The 18932-nt window shown below is 40.1% G+C and overlaps 1 protein-coding gene across 3 annotated transcripts in view; it reads left to right on the top strand.

Annotated features, from left to right (window-relative positions):
• Positions 1-1648: 1648 nt before the first annotated feature.
• SAMD14 (sterile alpha motif domain containing 14) overlaps positions 1649-18932 on the top strand; it is a 34408-nt gene continuing 17124 nt past the window's right edge. For 2 of the 3 annotated variants that reach the window (XR_014173598.1, XM_081933278.1), the window contains exon 1: positions 16624-17716. Coding sequence is in view for 2 of the 3 variants with exons in the window: in XM_081933278.1 (XP_081789404.1) it covers positions 17087-17716 (630 nt within the window). In the remaining variant the exon portion in view is untranslated. Of the gene's footprint in view, positions 1860-3770; positions 3823-16623; positions 17717-18932 lie in introns of those variants that run through there. The other variant, XM_081933279.1, reaches the window with a different exon arrangement.

Here is an 18932-nt window from a genome sequence, read left to right on the forward strand (position 1 = left end):
CAGACTGGTGTGTTATGATTTGGCATTCTACCAGTCATTCTTACGATAAAGTCTTTTGTTGATTTTAGTAACCCAGTTATATTTGCTATCTTGTGGAAAATAAATTTCTGTTAAAATGTAGATATTATTTAGAACACAATGACTTATTTCTGTTAGACACCATCTCAGTTTTCTTTCTCTGCTCAGCTTTAATGGATTGTCTTCAATTACAGGGGATGACTGCATTATAGGGGGCTTAATCAGCAGGAAGCCCACCAAAAGCTCAATAGAGTACTTTCCCACTCCTTAATAAACTTGTTTAGTTTTGCATTGCTTACTAAATGAAACCTGCAGCTGTGCTTCCAAACCACAGGTTGGTGGGTGGAATTCCATCTCTTCTCTATTATCCTATTATTGCCTTTCACCAATCATGGTAGAGATTTTGAACATCCAGTTAATTCTCTCTCCCCACCATCACCACCCCATCATCATGAATTGGGAAAGAGATGGTGCAGTGACTGCAGTGCTCCATGTGAATTGGGGTGGGTGAGAACATGGTTTGGAAGTACAGAGTGGCTTTTTGACATTTGCTTGTTCCTCTCAATCTGCTCTGCAAGGCTGTTGTGAACTCAGGAGCAGAAAGGCTCCACAGAAGCTGAGCTGCTTCTTGGACAGCATCTTGGGACTCTTTCGCAAAGAAGACAGGGACTAAGCGGATGGGTTCAATGCTGCTATGCATGAGGGAAGGAAGGAGAAGTGTGCCTGTGTGTGCTGCTGGCCTATTTATGTCTTTCCTGGCAAGCTTTCTAAAGGAGGGGTTCGTCCTACATTTCCTTTTACCGGATTTTCTTCCTTTTTCTGAACTTCCTCTTTATTTTGCTAGAAATGCAAAGCATCCCCTTCCCTCTTTGTCTTTTCTTCTTGCTTCTCTCCCTCTCTAGTGATGCCAGATACCTGGGAGTTTTGAAAGCACTGAAGGTAGGAGATTATCAGAAAAGGAGGGGGGAAACACCACCAGGCCATCCTGTTTCCAACTCATGCTGAAAGGGACTTGGTGGTGGATGCATTTAGTAGCAAGACTGTCTGGATGAAGCCCCATTTGTTTAGAAGATCACAGAAACAGGGCAACATCCCATACACATCTACAGTTCTCTATAGGGATCTCCACTTCTCCTTAGCAATCTCCACTACAACTTAGCAATGTTCTATAGGAAAGTTCTCTGCAGAGAATGCTGTCCTACACCATTTCTTTCTCTCTCTCATACACACAAACACAAAATTTTACTGGCAACTGCAGTAACATAAATATGAGTATACAGTGGAGCAAGTACTTATAAGAGAGCATCTCTTACTCCATTTTGAGACAATCATTGGGATCCAAAAGTGATTCCTCTTTGAAAGGATGCACTTGGGAATGCCAGCTAGACTTCAGTCTTTTTCTTTCCTGGCTCTGACAAAGCTTTGGATGCCTTATGACGATATCTCCATTTCCTCTGTTTGTCTGCTTTCCATCTTCTTCCCACCTCCTGCCCATTTTTTCCTGCCCAGGAGATTTCATCTTGTTTTTCCAACAGGCAGGCCTAAACAGTGGCTGACATTCAGCCCAGACATGTGGGATCTCCCCCCTCCTCTATATTCATTTGATCTCCAGCTTTCCCATCAGGCTAAGGAAACGCACAAAGCTTTTGTGTCAGAGAGAGGGGTGGGGTTAGATATGGAAAATTGGCCAGCAGGGTAGCTTGGCTTATGTTAGCTGTTCTTTGATGGAGTGGAGAGGCCTATCAAGCCACATTGTCGTGCAAGGACTAAATACACGTACAGCACAGAATGAATTTCCATACAAGTAAGGAATAAATGAGAGTTTCACAGCTTTAATATTGGTATGTTCCATCTTCTTTATTAATACATTCCAGTCCTTTTTGCCTTTCTTTGCCCTCCAATCCCCTGTCCACATAGAAGCAGCATACGGGATGGGGGTTTGGTGGGGTGGGCAGGGGGGATGGGTGAGAAATGAAGGGCTGACTGATGCCTAAATCAAGGCATTTTCAGAATGGCTAGAGATCTTTTTGAATTTTGTATGGTTTAATACTAGCCATACAAACACTTGGCTGGTTTCCCTTTGACTTTTTATCTCATACTGCTGTTGCTTGTATCCAATCCAAGTTACTAAGCTGATTTAGTAAGAGTTTTTCATTGTTATTTACATTTTATGTTTTCAGTATGGCTGTACCACACAAAGTTTTCTAAGAAATCTCTAGTCGGGAATTATTTCCTACTTGTTTCTAAGTTTTGGTTCGGTACTAGAATTTTCGGAAAACTTAAAAAAACTTTTAATGTTAATCTTTTCCCAGTCACTAATGGGTTTTCTTTTTTGTATTGTACAGTAATGCCACTTCATTATAAATAAGGATTTTTTTTACAATGGAAATGTAGACTAGAAATATGTAACTCTAACCTGTCCAAACTTTAATAAATAAAGTATATAATAGAAACTCTCTCTCCCTCCCCACTCTCTTACACACACACACACACACACACACACACACAGGGGGGGAGGGAGGGAGAGGGAGAGAACATACATATTAATCCTTTAAAACTGATCATAAAGAATTCCTAGGAATTTAACATATAAGAAAATTCAGTGGAAAATCACACTACTAGACAATTTCCACAGGTGGAAATTGATGGTAAACTTCAGCAGGCGTGCATAAAAAAGAGAATTTAAGGTCATGTACATTATTTAAACTATAGACTACCACTCTTGCTTTATTTGAAGCTTTCTTTTGTTTAAAAAGTAGTTTAAAGAGAAAAAAATACCCTAAAAATAGAGACAGCCTGTTGCATGTGCCTATCAATGATCAGCCTCTAGGGTGAAATTTCCTGATGGACAAACTATTGATTATCTGTTGCATTTATGTCCTTCTGTATCCTCTTTTCGGGGACATGTGAGGCCACTGTTCATCCCAGAGATGGAGTGTTTACAGCCTCAAGATCAAATACCCCCCTATATTTTGTTTTATCATTTCTGGCTAGAAATGGTGCCTTTATCCTCACACATTAAGCCCTTTGGTAGGATTTTATTTTATTTATTTATTGGAATTTGTCAAACAAAAACAAGAACAAGAATAAGAGAATAAAAATGCAATTACAGGGACGATAGGCAGGTTAGTACACTTATGCACTCCCCCTCTACTGTCCACTTAAGTATGAAGTAAGGTCCACAGAAATCAATTTGTGACTGAAATTGTGAAAATTTGTAGCTGAGACAACTGAATCAGGTTGGGCATTTCGGACTTTGACAAGTCTATTGTCAGTCTACCCAGTAGAGCTACAAACAAGTGAAATGCATCTAATACAACCTTTATGCTGAGTCCCTCTCCCAATATAAAGCATCAACCAGAGCTCCTTAGCAAACTTTTTTTAATGTAACATTTTGACAATAAATTGTTTTATAATTGTGTTTTATTTATTTTTCATTGTTAAGAAACAAATTTCATTCACAGATGTAGGAGAAGGAATCATTAGTATGGCATTACATGTGTTGGCCTATTAGGACAGATAAGCAGAATTGCTGTTAAGTCTCCAGTTACTCATTCTGTCAGTATTCATGCCCAGGAATGTGTTATTGGAACTGTATCTTTAAACAAAGCAGGGTTTAATTTAGTTTCCCGAATTGGGGCAGAACTGCCCACATTTCACTCTCTTTCTCCATATTCTTTGAAAGAAGAAAGCCTTAGTTATGGTTTTTATTTATTCTCTTTTTCCCCGTGTGTGTGGTGATTCCTTTACAGATTGACTTCATCATGTCTTCCTCCAAACTCCAAGATGCAGATGAAATATTTGGTAAGTTCTGTATGCCTTCCCATCAGTGGTGGGTTTCAAAAAGTTTTGGAACTTCTTCTGTAGGTGTGGCCTGCTTTGTGGGAGTGACTTGCCAGCCATGTGACTAAGTGGGAGTGGCTTGCTGGCCATGTGACTGAGTGGGAGTGGCTTGCCAGCCATGTGACTGGATGGGAGTGGCCAAGACGATGTCACTGAATTCTTTGCCCCAATGGATGACCTACAAAAAGAAGATATAAAAAAGGAAATTTATTATTTTGTGCACTTACTACTTAAATAAGATTAAAATAAGTACACAAAACAATAAAAGAGCTGTTACAAAAGGTAAGTAGCTTACTACTTACTACTTGTATTTCAAAGGGAATACAATACACATTTAATTTTACACATGTTAACAGCTGCTGGAATTTTGTTTGCACAACAGTGGAAAAAACAAAGATATGAAAATGAATAAATATTAGAATGTGCAGGAATGAATAACTTGACAATTAAAATCAAGAAGGCTTCGAATATTTTTTCATGTGGGATTTGTTTTATCAATTGCTAACTAACAGAAACAGCAATTAGAAATCTAAAAGTATGAAAGAAAACACCAATTATGTAAGGAACGGTCACTAAAACATATAAGGAAATATTATTAGTACAATCATTATTAATGTGTAGATAACTGCGGGACATTACACACACACACACACACACAAACTATAACAGTGCCAGGAAAGCACCAAAAAAATAACAATTTCCCCCCAAAAGACTGCAGTTGAAACCAGTTTTTTCCCCTAACCCTAAGGACATGAAAGTCAAAGCCACTGGAATAAAAACCATCAAGGCATTGTGGGAAATTATAAAGGACAGTGCCAGGAATCTCACAGAACCAGCAACCACCTCACAATTACCTAATCAACCAGGTATCACACAGAAATATACAAAATCTGGCAAAGCTGCCTTGCACCAACCTGGCCTGCCCATAGAAAAGCAGCCACCTTGAGACACATAAACCATGCACCAACCTGAACACTTAAAAGCAACATATTGCATCACAAATAAAACATTTGCAAAAAGGAATAACATTTTTTGTAATAAACATTCTATAAAAAATAAATAAATAAAATTTCCCTAAAAATATTTTTTTTAAAAGATATTCGATACACAATAAAATAAAACCATTAAAATATTCTATACATAATAAATTAAAATAAAACCATTAAAAATATTCTATACACAATAAATAAAATTTGAGATTGTGGAGATGTAATTCTGAGGCTGGTCATTGTGGAAGGTCCTGATGAAGAGTTCGTGATGACCATGAGGCAGGAGGCATATAAATTTAATAAATGAAGAAATAAATGCCCTGTGGTCTTGATGGCTTGCTTGCAGATGTTTTATTGTCATTGGTGTGAGATACCTACTGGGTCATGAAATGTCTGCAAGAAAACCACCAAGCTCAGGGAACACCAAGGACCCTGTTGTTGTCTCCCTCCTCTCCCCCTCCCCACTCCTCTTCCTCCTCTCAATATATCCCACTCTTTCTAGCACTGATGATGATGATGATACCTGGTTTGGGTATTGAAAGATCTGCAAGAAAATAAGCAAGCTCAGAGAGCACCAAGGACTACACAGTCATCGCCCTCCTCCCTCTCCTCTCTATATATCCCATTTTTTCTAGCACTGATGATGACACCTGGTTAGGTAATGAGATGCCTGCAAGAAAACCCCCAAGTTCAGAGAACACCAAAGGTCCTCTCCCTCCTTATCTTTTTCCTTTTTGTCCTTCTACTTCTTCTCCTCCTCCTTCCCCCAACTCCACTCTCTTCTAGCAATGATGATGTTACATAGTTTGATAATGAAATGTCTGTAAGAAAACCGCCAAGCTCAGAAAGCAGCAAGGATCCCACTATCCTCCACCTCCTCTTTCTCCTTCTCTTTCTCCTTTTTGTCCTATCTTTCTCCTCCTTCCCCCCAACCCCACTCTCTTTTAGCACTGATGATGTTACCTAGTTTGATAATGAAATGTCTGTAAGAAAACCACCAAGCTCAGAAAGCAGCAAGGATTCCACTATCCTCCACCTCCTCTTTCTCCTTTTTGTCCTATCTTTCTCCTCCTTCCCCCCCAACCCCACTCTCTTCTAGCACTGATGATGTTACCTAGTTTGGTAATGAAACATCTGTAAGAAAACCACCAAGCTCAGAAAGCAGCAAGGATCCCACTATCCTCCATCTCCTCTTTTTCCTTCTCTTTCTTCTTTTTGTCCTATCTTTCTCCTCCTTCCCCCCCAACCCCACTCCCTTCTAGCACTGATGATGTTACCTAGTTTGGTAATGAAACGTCTGCACCAAGCTCAGAGAGCACACAGGACCCCTCATTACAACCTCATTACAAAATACTGCCCGTCTCCCTGTACTCAGAAAAGGAAGCCCGGGTAAGTCCTTTGCTAGCAGGCAGGTTTTAGGACACATGCCACCACCAAAGCACCTTCCCGGAGTTGCTTTTCTGAGCACGGCGCAAAATACCACCTGTCTTCCCATGCTCAGAAAAGGAAGCCCGGGTAAGTCCTTTGCTAGCAGGCAGGTTCTAGGACGCCTGCCGCCATCAAATCACCTTCCCGGAGTTGCTTTTCTGAGCACGGAAGAGGGATGGTAATTTGTTCAGTATGGTTGGTGCCTAGGAGGTCCTAGGAGACCGGCCACACCGTGTAAGCTCCCGCTGCCATCCCCACCCCCGCACCCGTGCTTTCTGGTGGCCAGGCATCTTATGCAAGTCCGGGGACCTTGCAAAGGCCTTGCGAGGTCCCCAAACTTGTCAAAGATGCCAACCACGCCGCATAACCTCCCGCCCCGTCCTGACCCCCACACCTGTGCTTTCTGGCAGCCCTGCAGGCCTGCGCTATAAGCGAGCCCAGGATTCTTGCAAAAGGTCACCAGACTCCCTTATAGTGCAGGGCTGCGGCAGCCGTCCCCCCCCCCCCCCCCCGCCCCATGCTTAGTTGCAGCTTACTTACCTCCTCGGAGTCGGCAGGCAGCAATAGAGAGCCAAGCAGGAAAAAAGGTAAGTGGGTTTAGATAGGGTTCTTAGAGGCGGGCGGGGCGATTGGTCAGCCAGCCAATCAGTGAGCGGTGGGCGGGGCTAGGATAGTGCAGACAGGCGGGGGTAGTGAGCAGTGGAGTGGCTTCTGGATGGGCGGGAGTGAGCGAGTGAGCGACAGGGCCAGGGCAGGCATTCCGGAACTTACTTCCTGGTCCACTGGTGGAACCTCTTCTAACCGGTTTGGTAGATTTGACGAACCGGTTCTACTGAACTGGTGCAAACCGGTAGGAACCCACTTCTGCTTCCCATCTGTCATCCATCCAGTGACTGCTTCCTTAGCAGAAATACATGAATCCTACTGAGATCCTTGTTGCAGATAATATTTGGATATCAAAGCCAGGAGGGCAAAGGAGATGCATGAAGTTACACATAATTTCATATGAAATACATTCCCGACTTCCACTTCCAGATCGGCAGGAACACAGGTTTTGGGCTACGGGGAACAAGATGGAGCAAACAATATATTCATACAATTGCAGAGATTTGCATAATTGTTTCCGCTATCCTGGTGTAAACATGCCATGGTATCATTTGCACAATGATATCAGATAGTGTGTGCTGTCCTTTTGACACAACTGCAGTTTGCTGAAGATGGCATTGATTGTGAATTGGTGTGGTGGGGAAACTCATAGCACATGTTTTGCATATGCTCAGAAATATGTTTATCATATAGCCACTTGATGCAGTCATATAAAGTATATTCCAAATTCGGATTGGCATTGCCTTTTCTTGCAACTGAAGTTTATGAAGAAATACAAAGAGATCTATGTAATCCCATATAGAATAGAGTAGAGTAGAATAGAGTAGAGTAGAGTAGAATAGAATAGAATAGAATAGAATAGAATAGAATAGAATAGAATAGAATAGAATAGAATAGAATTCTTTATTGGCCAAGTGTGATTGGACACACAAGGAATTTGTCTTTGCTGCATATGCTCTCAATGTACATAACGAAAAATAAAATACATTCATCAAGAATCATAAGATACAACATTTAGTAAGTCATAAGTTATTAATAAGCAATTAAATCATACTAGAAACAAATAAAACAATATAAATTGTAAAGATATAAGCAACATGATTATAGTCATAAGTGGGAAGAGATAGGCACTAGCAAGGATGAGAAGAATAATAGTAATATAGTCTTAGAAAATAATTTGACAGTATTGTGGAAATTAGTTTTTAGCAGAGTGATGGCATTTGGGAAAAAACTCTCCTTGTTCTGGTGTGCAGTGCCCTATAGCACTACTCTACAACTGGGACCAGCAAGTGATAATTAAATGAAGCAAGCACTAAGTGAAACCATGACTCTGCTTACAACTAAATTTTGCTGTATAGACCTGCAAAGGTCATAAATGCAAGAATTGGTCATAAAGCTACTTCTTCATCACCATTATAAAACAAGGCTGTTGCTAAACAGGATTTCCTGAATTTCGAGGAGGTTTGAGATGAATTGCATCTTTAAGGCAAAACATCACATTCTCAGTGAGGTGGAATCACTATGATACTTTCCTCATGTATTGCCTAATAATATTATACCTAGCCCAATGCTGTCCATTTTGATTGGCAGATGTTCGGCTTTGTGGGAACCTTGCCACAAGAGTTTCTGAAGACCGAATTTGGGCAAGATGGTGAAAAATCATGGAGCTGAATTTTTGTTACAATTCCATGTACTTCTCTCCCCCCCCGCCAGGCCGTGTTGTTTAATATGGCTTAGTTATAATATTTGGCATGCATAATGGTCCTTCTTCCTATTTTTCTCACAACAGTATGAGATGGCTTGGATTGAGAGAAATTGAGTGGCTGAAGCCAGCTAGCTTCCATGCCTATGGAAGATTAGAAATTATAGGCTCCCTGTTCCTCGTTTATTATCTTAACCAGTACAACAAAATGGTTCCAATTTTTTGTGGGCTAGAGGGGTATCTATAATGTAGCTAATGGGGTTTCTCTGCATGAATTCAGGTGACTAATACCATCCATAAGATCAAATACTGATATCTATTCTGTCTCATTTTTAAAACACCTGTGACTTGAAACCAATATTTTAATTTTCTATTTCTTCCTAAATATGAGTTCCTTAGCTACTTGGTTAGGAGTTCTAGGAGTTGTAGACTCAACACATCTAGAGGCACCGTGGTGAAAGAAGCTCTACAATGATTTATATCAAAAGTGTGGGAAATCTGCTCCTTCTAACCCAGTATTCATCCATAATTGAATACTCTACTAACCAACATTGGCAGTGGCCATCAAGGGTGGAAGAAATATGCAAGAGGGCGGCTTAACAAGATACTTCTCAAATTTGGAACTGGCTCTTCCATTACATTCCTCCTTCAATTAATAAGCAAGAAACCAGAGCTTCAAAATAACTATGTATTTTTACTACTAAGATTGGTTCACTCTAATATCATTTCCTTGATCCAGAGCACAAATGCTTCCTGGCCCATGCATTCTCCCAATAACCTTTGGGTCAATGTTCTCATGAATACTGTTCCAAAATTGGAATTCTGTTCCAAAATTATTGTGCTTTAACTCCTGACAGAATTATTGAACACATGTGCACACTCAAAACTGTGCATAAACATTCATTACACATTCTAGAGCTATACAGCTCTCATGATGTGGCCAATTATCTGCATGCCCAACTTAGGACATAGCTGAAAACAAAAGAAACCAACCAGTACATTTTGATATTGTTGGCATGACCTTTTGTACTGCCTGCTAGGCATTTTCCATTTCTGCTCTTTTCAATTCAGCAGGCTGGAGTTTGAGGGCAGAGGCAGAGAAATTGTATTGGATTTTGGAGGGCACCTTTTAGTCTGTGACCTTGCCTGGAATTATAGCACCTAAAACCTAGATATATAAGCCATCCAGAATTGGGCTTAAGATGGGCAGCTATATAAATAGTTTAAATAAATATATACAGTATTCTCTCCTGGATTGCAGGGAAGGAAACTTGCATATTTCCAAACAGGTATTTTAATTAAAATTTCATAAAATATATTAAAATGATTTTTTTGGAAACTCACAAACCAATGTAAACATTTTGGAGGACAAAAGGGGAGAACTCAGTTTAAATAAATATAACTATTGGGGTTGGTGGAAGCTTTAAAATATCTGTAATTAAAATAACTAATAGATTTTTGGTAAATTTCTGATCATTGGTTTAAAGGTCATTTTACTTGGAACTGCTATTTTGTAAATGCATCTTGATCAAAATTAATATAATTTGTGTTGAATTTAACAAGCTGTAAACCATTGTAATCTTGATTCAAAACTGCAGTTGGTCACTATTATTCAATTAGTAGGCATCTCTGTAAGGCTTTGGCATCATGACTGAAGGACTTGATGCCAAGAATCAGAGATGTGATTGCAATATTGGATTAAACAGAGAACAGAAGACAATCATTTCCAATCAGCTGCAATAATAGCATTAAGTCAACTCCAAGAGCCTTATTTAATTTCAAATCTTCAACTATTTAATCTGTTTTCTCTTTGGAGAATGGTTCATTAAGACTCACTCTGAATTTCTGGTGCAGGAATGATTTTAAGAATCTAAAACATAATTTATTCTGTTTAGATCTCTGCATTAGGCATGTATAATTAAGCATAAAATGATACACACAGTGTTTTATTTCTTCAAAAAATTCCTCCACCTCCATTTATATGCATATTCATAATTTCTCAGGGATTGTATTGAGCCTACATTTATTAAGGCTTGGATGGGTATCCAACTTGCTGAATTAACACCTTTGACCATTGACCTTGGATAGTACCTTAGGACTACAAATGGGCTGCCAATGGTTGTGTGCATCCTATGGTTGTCTAATTTATGTTATTAGGACTGCCACTGTTTTCCCTAATCACTGCCAGTTACAATAGACTACATGCCTCTGAAAATGAATTTAAATTAAAACGATGGGCCCTTGGAATATCCTTCTGGTAGATCTGTTTTATTTATTTTTTCTTAAGCATGCACACTGCTTCAGTCTCACAGCTCTGAACAGCTTATACAGTCCAATTATATAATTCTAAATTAACAGAAAAAACAAAAAAATCCTACACACCAAAGTACAATATAGTCAATGAATTGAGAAATATTCAAATAGAGCACCTACCCTTATTATTTAGAAAATAATATCATAATTAAAAAAATCCCCCCTGTAATCTCTGAAAAATCTACAGAAAACCCAAGGTTTTCAAATATTTTAGTGTTTCTTTAGGACTTTCTGTCCATCTTGAATCATAATTCTAAATCAATGAGAATTCTTAGCATGCCATCTCTACTAGCAGAGGTCTTGTCAAACAGATTCTACCTGATCCTGCATATAATTAAGTCTCAAGCTATTTAGGGCTGGATGGATGAAAATAGCACTTGAATTGCACATGGATACAAACTGACAGGTGTGGAAGGACACACTGCCTGGGTAGATTAAAGGCAATGTTGCTCCTTCCTTCCTTCCCTCTCCCTTCTTGGCCCTTCCACATCATCAGGTTGACTCAGTTGCCAATCAAACCGCAGCATTTGGCAGGAGGCAAAAAGGAGGGGAGACAAATGGTTGCCCCAAAGTACTGCCAATACAGATCACAACAGGAAGCAGTAAACAAAAAGAGCCAAAGCAGAAAAGCCAAATAAAGAAGGAAAATGTCCCATTGAGGAAAAGCAACAAGAAAGAAGGCTGCAGCTGGAAAGAGAAACATTTATTTCGTTCAGACTGGTCTGAAATAAAAGTTCTTCAATCTGTTTCCCTCAGACAGAGCAAGGATTCAGGAGAAGATAAGAATCAAGAAAACCAACCAGGAACAAACAAAAAGAAAAGTTAAAGAAAAAGTAAAGATTTTGACAGAACAGAAGTGGAAAGCAGAAAATAAAATAAAAAAATCTTATAGAAAATAGTGAAAATAAAAAAAATAATATTATTAATTTCTACAAAAACCATAGACATTTATAATTTACAAATTCTTTTCTTTTTCTAAGATTTTCTTTTGTAAAATACATTCCCCCCCGCCTCTTTTTTTTAGTTTTAAGAAGCTATAAAACTCAACCAAGTGCCAGGTTTTCAGTGCTTTGAGTTTGGTCAATCTAGTTATTGGTGGGTTTCCTCTCAAAATCTATGACAGCAACCAATTCAGTTCCTGCAACAGAAGTTTACTATACTACATCACATAGGTTAATACTTCCAAGTGATCTTGAAGGCTCAATAGAAAGTAAATTACTGAAATCCAACCATGAGATGACAAAGGAACGAGGGATCTTTGCTACTACTTCCTGCTTCTGAAAAGGCTGCAATTAATGCACCAACTGAAGCTAGGTGAGCCTCCCCCTCCCATGAATCATAAGTCTAACAGCACACCTAAATTGCATGTTTGCTTGGCCATGGGGAGTACAGAATCAAAGCTGGACCTGTGTGGGAGTCAGTTGGCTTTAGAATCAGCTGCAACTCTGTTTGCAGAGATTAACACGAGCTTGTTTTTTCTCCATTCAGATCCTACTGACCAGACTTCCTCTGCCCCAAAGGGGCTTTTTCAAGAGGCAACTGGACTTTCTGGTTTTGGTTTGAAGACGTTTCGCTTCTCATCCAAGAAACTTCTTCAGCTCTGACAGGATAGTGTGGAATGGAAGGATTTATATTCCTTGCGGACAGCTGTCTTGGATGAGAAGCGAAACGTCGTCAAATAAAAAAACAAGGAAAGTCCAGTTGCTTCTTGAAAAAAGCACAACCATGATCTGGATTGCTGAGAAACTCCAAAGACTTTCTCTAAAAGTCCAGTTCAGCTCAGGGTACAGATACTGTATATAATTGAGTGCCATCAGAGTACTGATGATATTCCAGTGCTTGTGGATGACTACTCTAGCAACTTCATGTAAATGTTGAAACTTGAGTTATCAAATGAATCTGAAGTCTTTTGATGTTACACAATCTTTAACCAAGATTATGTCTACCTCCAGAAATATATGTCATTTTGTTTATTTCCCATCTTTGTGTTCTTTGAGATTTACAAATTATTTTATCCATAGACTAATCAAAATCAGAGAGGTAGTCTTCATGAGAATGCTTCTGGTTTTGGCAATGTGCTTCTACTGTCACTTCTCTGTCTTTGGGGAAATGGACATGGGATCCTACACATCACTAAAGACTCCTTCCTTCATTATTCACTGGATGTTTCTTTTTTAATTGTATTTATATTTTAATTTCTATTTCTTACATACCTAAAAGCTGCCTTGAAAAATGGTGGATGTTAAAACAATCATTTAATTAATGACACTAAGAATTCATAAATAAAGCTGAGTTTTATTTAACATAGTAATTCAGGTTTACCCTTTCTGAGTCCATGTTATGTATTCATACTCAGACGAGAATACCCCAATTTCACTCAGTATAAATCACACAAACCAAATGAAGGTTGATACTGTTTATTTGCCCACTTACACTAAATCTTAGTTGTGGCAAATTAATTATATCTGCAAGTTTAGCTGCTGGGTCTCACTACCTTTGCTATATTGATGACCTGGGAATTTTTTCTATGATGATAGATTCTGTAAATCCAGTTACATTAAGGGGGAAGTGGGGCAAGGCATTGACTTATGTTACAGGGAATGGAAAAATCTGCTCCTCGGTTCTGTGTGAATGAGATAGGGATACAAAGAGATTTTCCATTCTTTGCTAAGGCAATGCCTACATTAGGTTTATTCTAAAACACCATTCTACAGGATAGCAATATTTCAAAATTTTCCAGTTTACATGGAATTCTCCACAGAGATTTAATTTTCCCACACCTAAAACTGATGGAGCAAGAGTTCTGTGGCCAAAAAGTCTAAATGTTCTTTTTTCAAAGCTCAGCAGGTTATATTTATCTCTCGTGCTTGCTGTCGTTTGATATTTCATGCCCTCTAATATTAAGATTTTTTATTATTTTTTATTCTGTGTGATAAATTAAATAGTAGCTTACTTAATATTCAAAAGATACTCAGCTGTACAAAAGACTATACACATACAGAGAGAGAAATATCACACATATGCCACATTTATCTTATCTGAAAATAACCAGGTTACTTGATTCATTCAGTGCATGGAACAAAATAGTATCTAGGAAAAATGTTCCTGAAATGGTGGATATATACAGCAAATGGTGTCTGCAGGTGGGAGAGAACTTGAATATTTAAGAACTCAGGCTGTGTGTGTATATAAAAGAGAGTGGGAGAGAGAGATGTATAATCATATTATTAATCTATAAATTGGATTGTGTCCATGAATAGGAGCTACACTCAAATATGTGCACAGTGTAACTTATCTGTCACTCTTATTTGTTATAAAGGCCACTTTGGGAGGATACAATAACTGATAACAAAGCAGCAGGAGGAAGATGCTTATTTCCTCAACAAAACACTCAATAAAAAAGAATAAACAAAAGTATTTTTCTTTTAAAAAAAAGACTTAGGATGCAACTCATCACTTGCTTACTTGAGAGTAGACTGTTGAATACTCTAGAAATAGAACAGAATAGAATAAAAGAGTTGGAATGGACCTTGGAGGTCTTCTAGTTCAACTTCCTGTTTATGCAGGAAAACCTATATCATTTCAGACAAATGGTTGTTTAATCTCTTCTTAAAAACCTCCAGTGTTGGAGCATCCATCACATCTGGAGATAGGTCGTTATATCCAATATAGAATATGTATTTAGCACAAATGAATCTATTTGGGTGAGAAGATTATATTACCACCAATGTTTATCAAAATCATTTGACATCCAATTGATGTCAATTGATTTCCAAGTGAAAGTCAATAGTAGCCAAGATTAGTTATGCAATATAGGATAGCATTTGAAAAGTGACTTTTTCAAAATTAATAAATGTGGCATGATGTGCATTAGTTCATTTAATTTCCCAAAAGAAGTACCTTTCAAGATACACTAGGTCAGTGATGGCGAACCTTTTTCGCCTCGGGTGCCAAAAGCACATACGTGCGCGCTATCACACGAACTCGAGTGCCGACCCACATAACGTAATGTCCCCGCTCACCTGTGTGGACCGTGCATTTTTGCACAAGGCTTCCTCGCCACTCCCTGCTCTGGCTGCTTCCCCTTGGCTAACACCCAGTGAGGGGAGAAGTTGCTCTGCCACTAACGGGCAGAGATTGGGGTGAGGGTGGGGGGATGCTGAAGTGTGCTCCTGTGTCAAAAAACCTTCCCTTATCATTCTCCTGTGTAAAGGTTGGGCCCTTTTTACAATGGCAGGTGTGAGTCCAGTTGCTAAATTCTCCCCTTCTATTAAAGAGGATCCTGGGCACTACAGTCAATAGACAAATGAGGAAGGGAGCTGCTGGCACAGGGGAAAGAAAAGCAGCAAGAAAAGAAGAAAAAGCAGCTTTTTCCCCTCAAGGTGGCTGCTCTGTTCCCCCCCTCCCCCGTGCTAGCACAGAGGATCCTGCCTGGTCCCTGCAATCCAAAGGGAAATGAGGAAGAGAGCAATCTGCATGAGGGAAAGACAAGCAACAAGGAAAGAAGAAAAAGCAGCTTTTTTCCCTCAAGGTGGCTGCTCTGTTGCCCTTTTCTCCATTTCAGCACCACTCCATGGAGCCTGCCCCACCCCCCATCGCCCAGGTCCTCGCTTCTCCCAAGCATTTCTTTGCCTATTTAATTTCCCCTCCGTAGCATTTTTCCATCATGTTTCTTGCCGTTTTGGACAGGAAAACAAAGTTTGTGGGACTAAAAAAAACTCCTTTCAATCAATCAATTCCAACTTTGGGAGATCTCTTCCCCCTCCCCAAGTTGTAATTGCCGCTTGTCTCCCCCGTGCTGGCAGCTCTCTCAGGATCCTTTTTAGTAGCAGGGGGGAGGGGGGAACACAGCAGGCAGCAGGGGGGAAAGAAGCTTCTTTCCTTGCCGCTTGTCTCCCCTGTGCTGGCAGCTCTCTCAGGATCGGGCAGGATCCTTTTTAGTAGCAGGGGGGAGGGGGGAACACAGCAGGCAGTAGGGGGGAAAGAAGCTTCTTTCCTTGCCGCTTGTCTCCCCCGTGCTGGCAGCTCTCTCAGCGATCGGGCAGGATCCTTTTTAGTAGCAGGGGGGAGGGGGGGAACACAGCAGGCAGCAGTGGGGAAAGAAGCTTCTTTCCTTGCCGCTTGTCTCCCCCGTGCTGGCAGCTCTCTCAGCGATCGGGCAGGATCCTTTTTAGTAGCAGGGGGGAGGGGGGAACAGAGCAGCCAGCAGGAGTGAAAGAAGCCTCTTTCCTTGCCGCTTGTCTTTCCCCCGTTCCGGCAGCTCTTTTTGCATTGGGCTGTTTTTCGCCCTTTGGAGGCTTCAGGGAATCCTCCGGAGATTAAAAAAACTATCGAAAATCAGCTGGCCAGCGGGTGCATGCGCACTGGAACTGACAGGGCAATGCCTCGCGTGCCCTCAGAAATGGCTCCGCGTGTCGCCTGTGGCACGCGTGCCATAGGTTCGCCATCACGACACTAGGTCTTGATTGTTCACCATCTTCCATCTCTTCAGAATTAAAAATGCAATGTCTATGTAGGTATATAACATACTTAGCTCTTCAGATTTTGTAGAATTGTACATCTTGGTGACTCCAGCTTGTGTGGGCAATGGAAAGGAATGCTGGGACATGTAGTTTAGCAACATCTGGAGGATTATAGGTCCTCCCACTCTGACCTTTTTCCTCTTCTATTTTGAATAACAGACGTTTATTACCATAATTTCCACATGACTGCAATAATGGGACAAAGTAGGCTGAAAGTTGTGATACTATTAATTAGCACATCCAATCTCAGATTTAAATTCTTGATTCAGGTGCAATTCTACCAATTCTATGTGTTTCATCTGCTATCTTTTGATTCAGAAAGTTAATTTTTGCAGGGAAAATCCAGCCTACCACTCTAAGGCAAGACTGATTTTTGGCCTAGGAAACATCATACATGTATCCTCATTCTAGCAATATTGCCCACTGAACTCACAAAGGAGGCTGCAAGTAACCAACATGACAATTTCCATTAGGACATGTAAGAGATGCAGATAAAGTCAGTTGCACCATATGGTGAATGTAGTACACAACAGCTTGTCATCTGGATGTGGCCTTATGTGCAAGAAATCACTGTAGGTGGGTGAGCATATGCTTGATGGAGAACAAGTAGGAAGGATGGAGAAAATTGTCTTGTTGATGCCATTGCTTGGTGATCAAGAATCTCCATGGAGTCAGGATCTGTTTCCCTTAGACAGAGCAAGGATTCATCCTACAAGAAGCCTGTTTATTATGATGTGCCATCTCCAGCTTCCCATCATTTATTTATAAAAGAGGATGCTGAATGTCAGTGTGTTCTCTCTTCTCTGAACACTCTTTCTGTATCTTTTCTCCCTTTTAACCCCTTCATTCCACTGCCTTCTTCTTTGCGTCTCTCCTGGGGGGGGGGGTTTGTTTCATTTGAACTGCTCTCCTCCTCCTCCTCCTCCTCCTCCTGCTTTTCCTTCTCTTGGCTGCATTTGCCCTGTATACCGTCTCGTACACTCACTCCTTATCTCTGTGCTGTTCTTACTTCTCTGTGCCTTTTCTTTATGATCCCTCCATCTCTCCCATTCTCTCCAACGCTCTTTTTTACCTGCCCTCTCTTTCTGCCCCCTGCCCCATTCTGCTCCCCTTCCCGTTTCTCTCTTTCACTCCCAGATTTTAATGATGTGATTCCAGAGACCCAGAGGCTGGACAGCAGCTTACAGAAGGCCCGTGCCCAACTCTCAGCCAAGGGCAGGAGACAGCGCCCCTCTCGGTCCCGCTTGAGAGACAGTGTCAGCTCAACAGAAGGGGATGATATCCTGGACAAGAAGGTTGGTGCCTAGATGCTACTCACTTATATTGCACCTATTGATGCAGCCAGTTATGATATTTTGTGCATTTCACACTGACAATGGGGTTTGCTTGACTTACATGTGGTTTGTTTGACTGACATGTGGTTTGTTTGACTTAGTGTGTTGAACTAATAATAAAACAAATACAGAGTACTCTTGATGTACAGCTTAAAAGAGAAAATGAATGAGAATTTTAAAAAGTACTTTGTTATGATGATCTTTTTAAAAAAATAAAAAATGTTTTTTTGAAAAAGTTTTAAATATTAAGATACAACAAACTTAATAAGTTATGTCACTATTTTATGCCATAAAACACCAAGCTTAAAAAGAAGAGACTATGAGTTCTAGTCCCACCTCATTCATGAAAACTGGTTGGGTGACTTTGGGCCAGTCACTTTCTCCCAGCCCACTCACTTCATCGTGTGGGGAAAACAGGAGAAGGAGGATTAGATACTTTTATTGTCTTGGGTTAGTTATAAAAAAATTAAAACAGGATAAATAAAGTAATAAAATGAATTTACATTTTCCCCAAGTTTTATTATGTTTGCCATCTACCCTAGAATGAAGAAACTATTGTATACACATACCCAAATATATGCATGCATATGTGCACACAAAATAGTTGTTTATTCTGAACATTTGGTACACACACACACACACACACACACACACCCATAGCAGGATGGCATTAAAGGAACTAATGCTGGAAGCAGGGAGTGTAGATCTGTTGCTTCCCCACCTGCCTTCCTGAACATTTTTCCTGGATGATGCCTTCTTAGAAAAAACAAGAGCACCATTCACTATCCAGTTGGTTGGCTATCTCTCCAATAGTTCTTTTACTAGATCTTCCAAATGATGCTGTATGAGATCATCATAGCGGCGAGTGGTTATAGATGCCTCAGCCATCTCACTGTCACTTTGAGGTCCCTTTCCAAATGTGATATCCCATGTTGGAGTGACATTTTACTTTGAAGAAGTGCCTGTTTTAGGAGCAATGAGGCAACTACTCTGGGCAGCTCATGGTGCCTTAATCACAGTTTATAGCTTTAAGTAACTGCTTCCTTTGCTTAATCAAAGGGCTGGCTCAGAAGTAAGTTTTGCTATATTCAGTAGGGATTGCACTCACGATATAGACAGACTTTAAAAAAATCTCAGTATTCATTCATTTTATATAGTCTTTCAATATCAATGGGTA

Source organism: Natrix helvetica, assembly GCF_964273705.1.
Source record: "Natrix helvetica genome assembly, chromosome: Z".
NCBI classification, from domain to species: Eukaryota; Metazoa; Chordata; class Lepidosauria; order Squamata; family Natricidae; genus Natrix; species Natrix helvetica.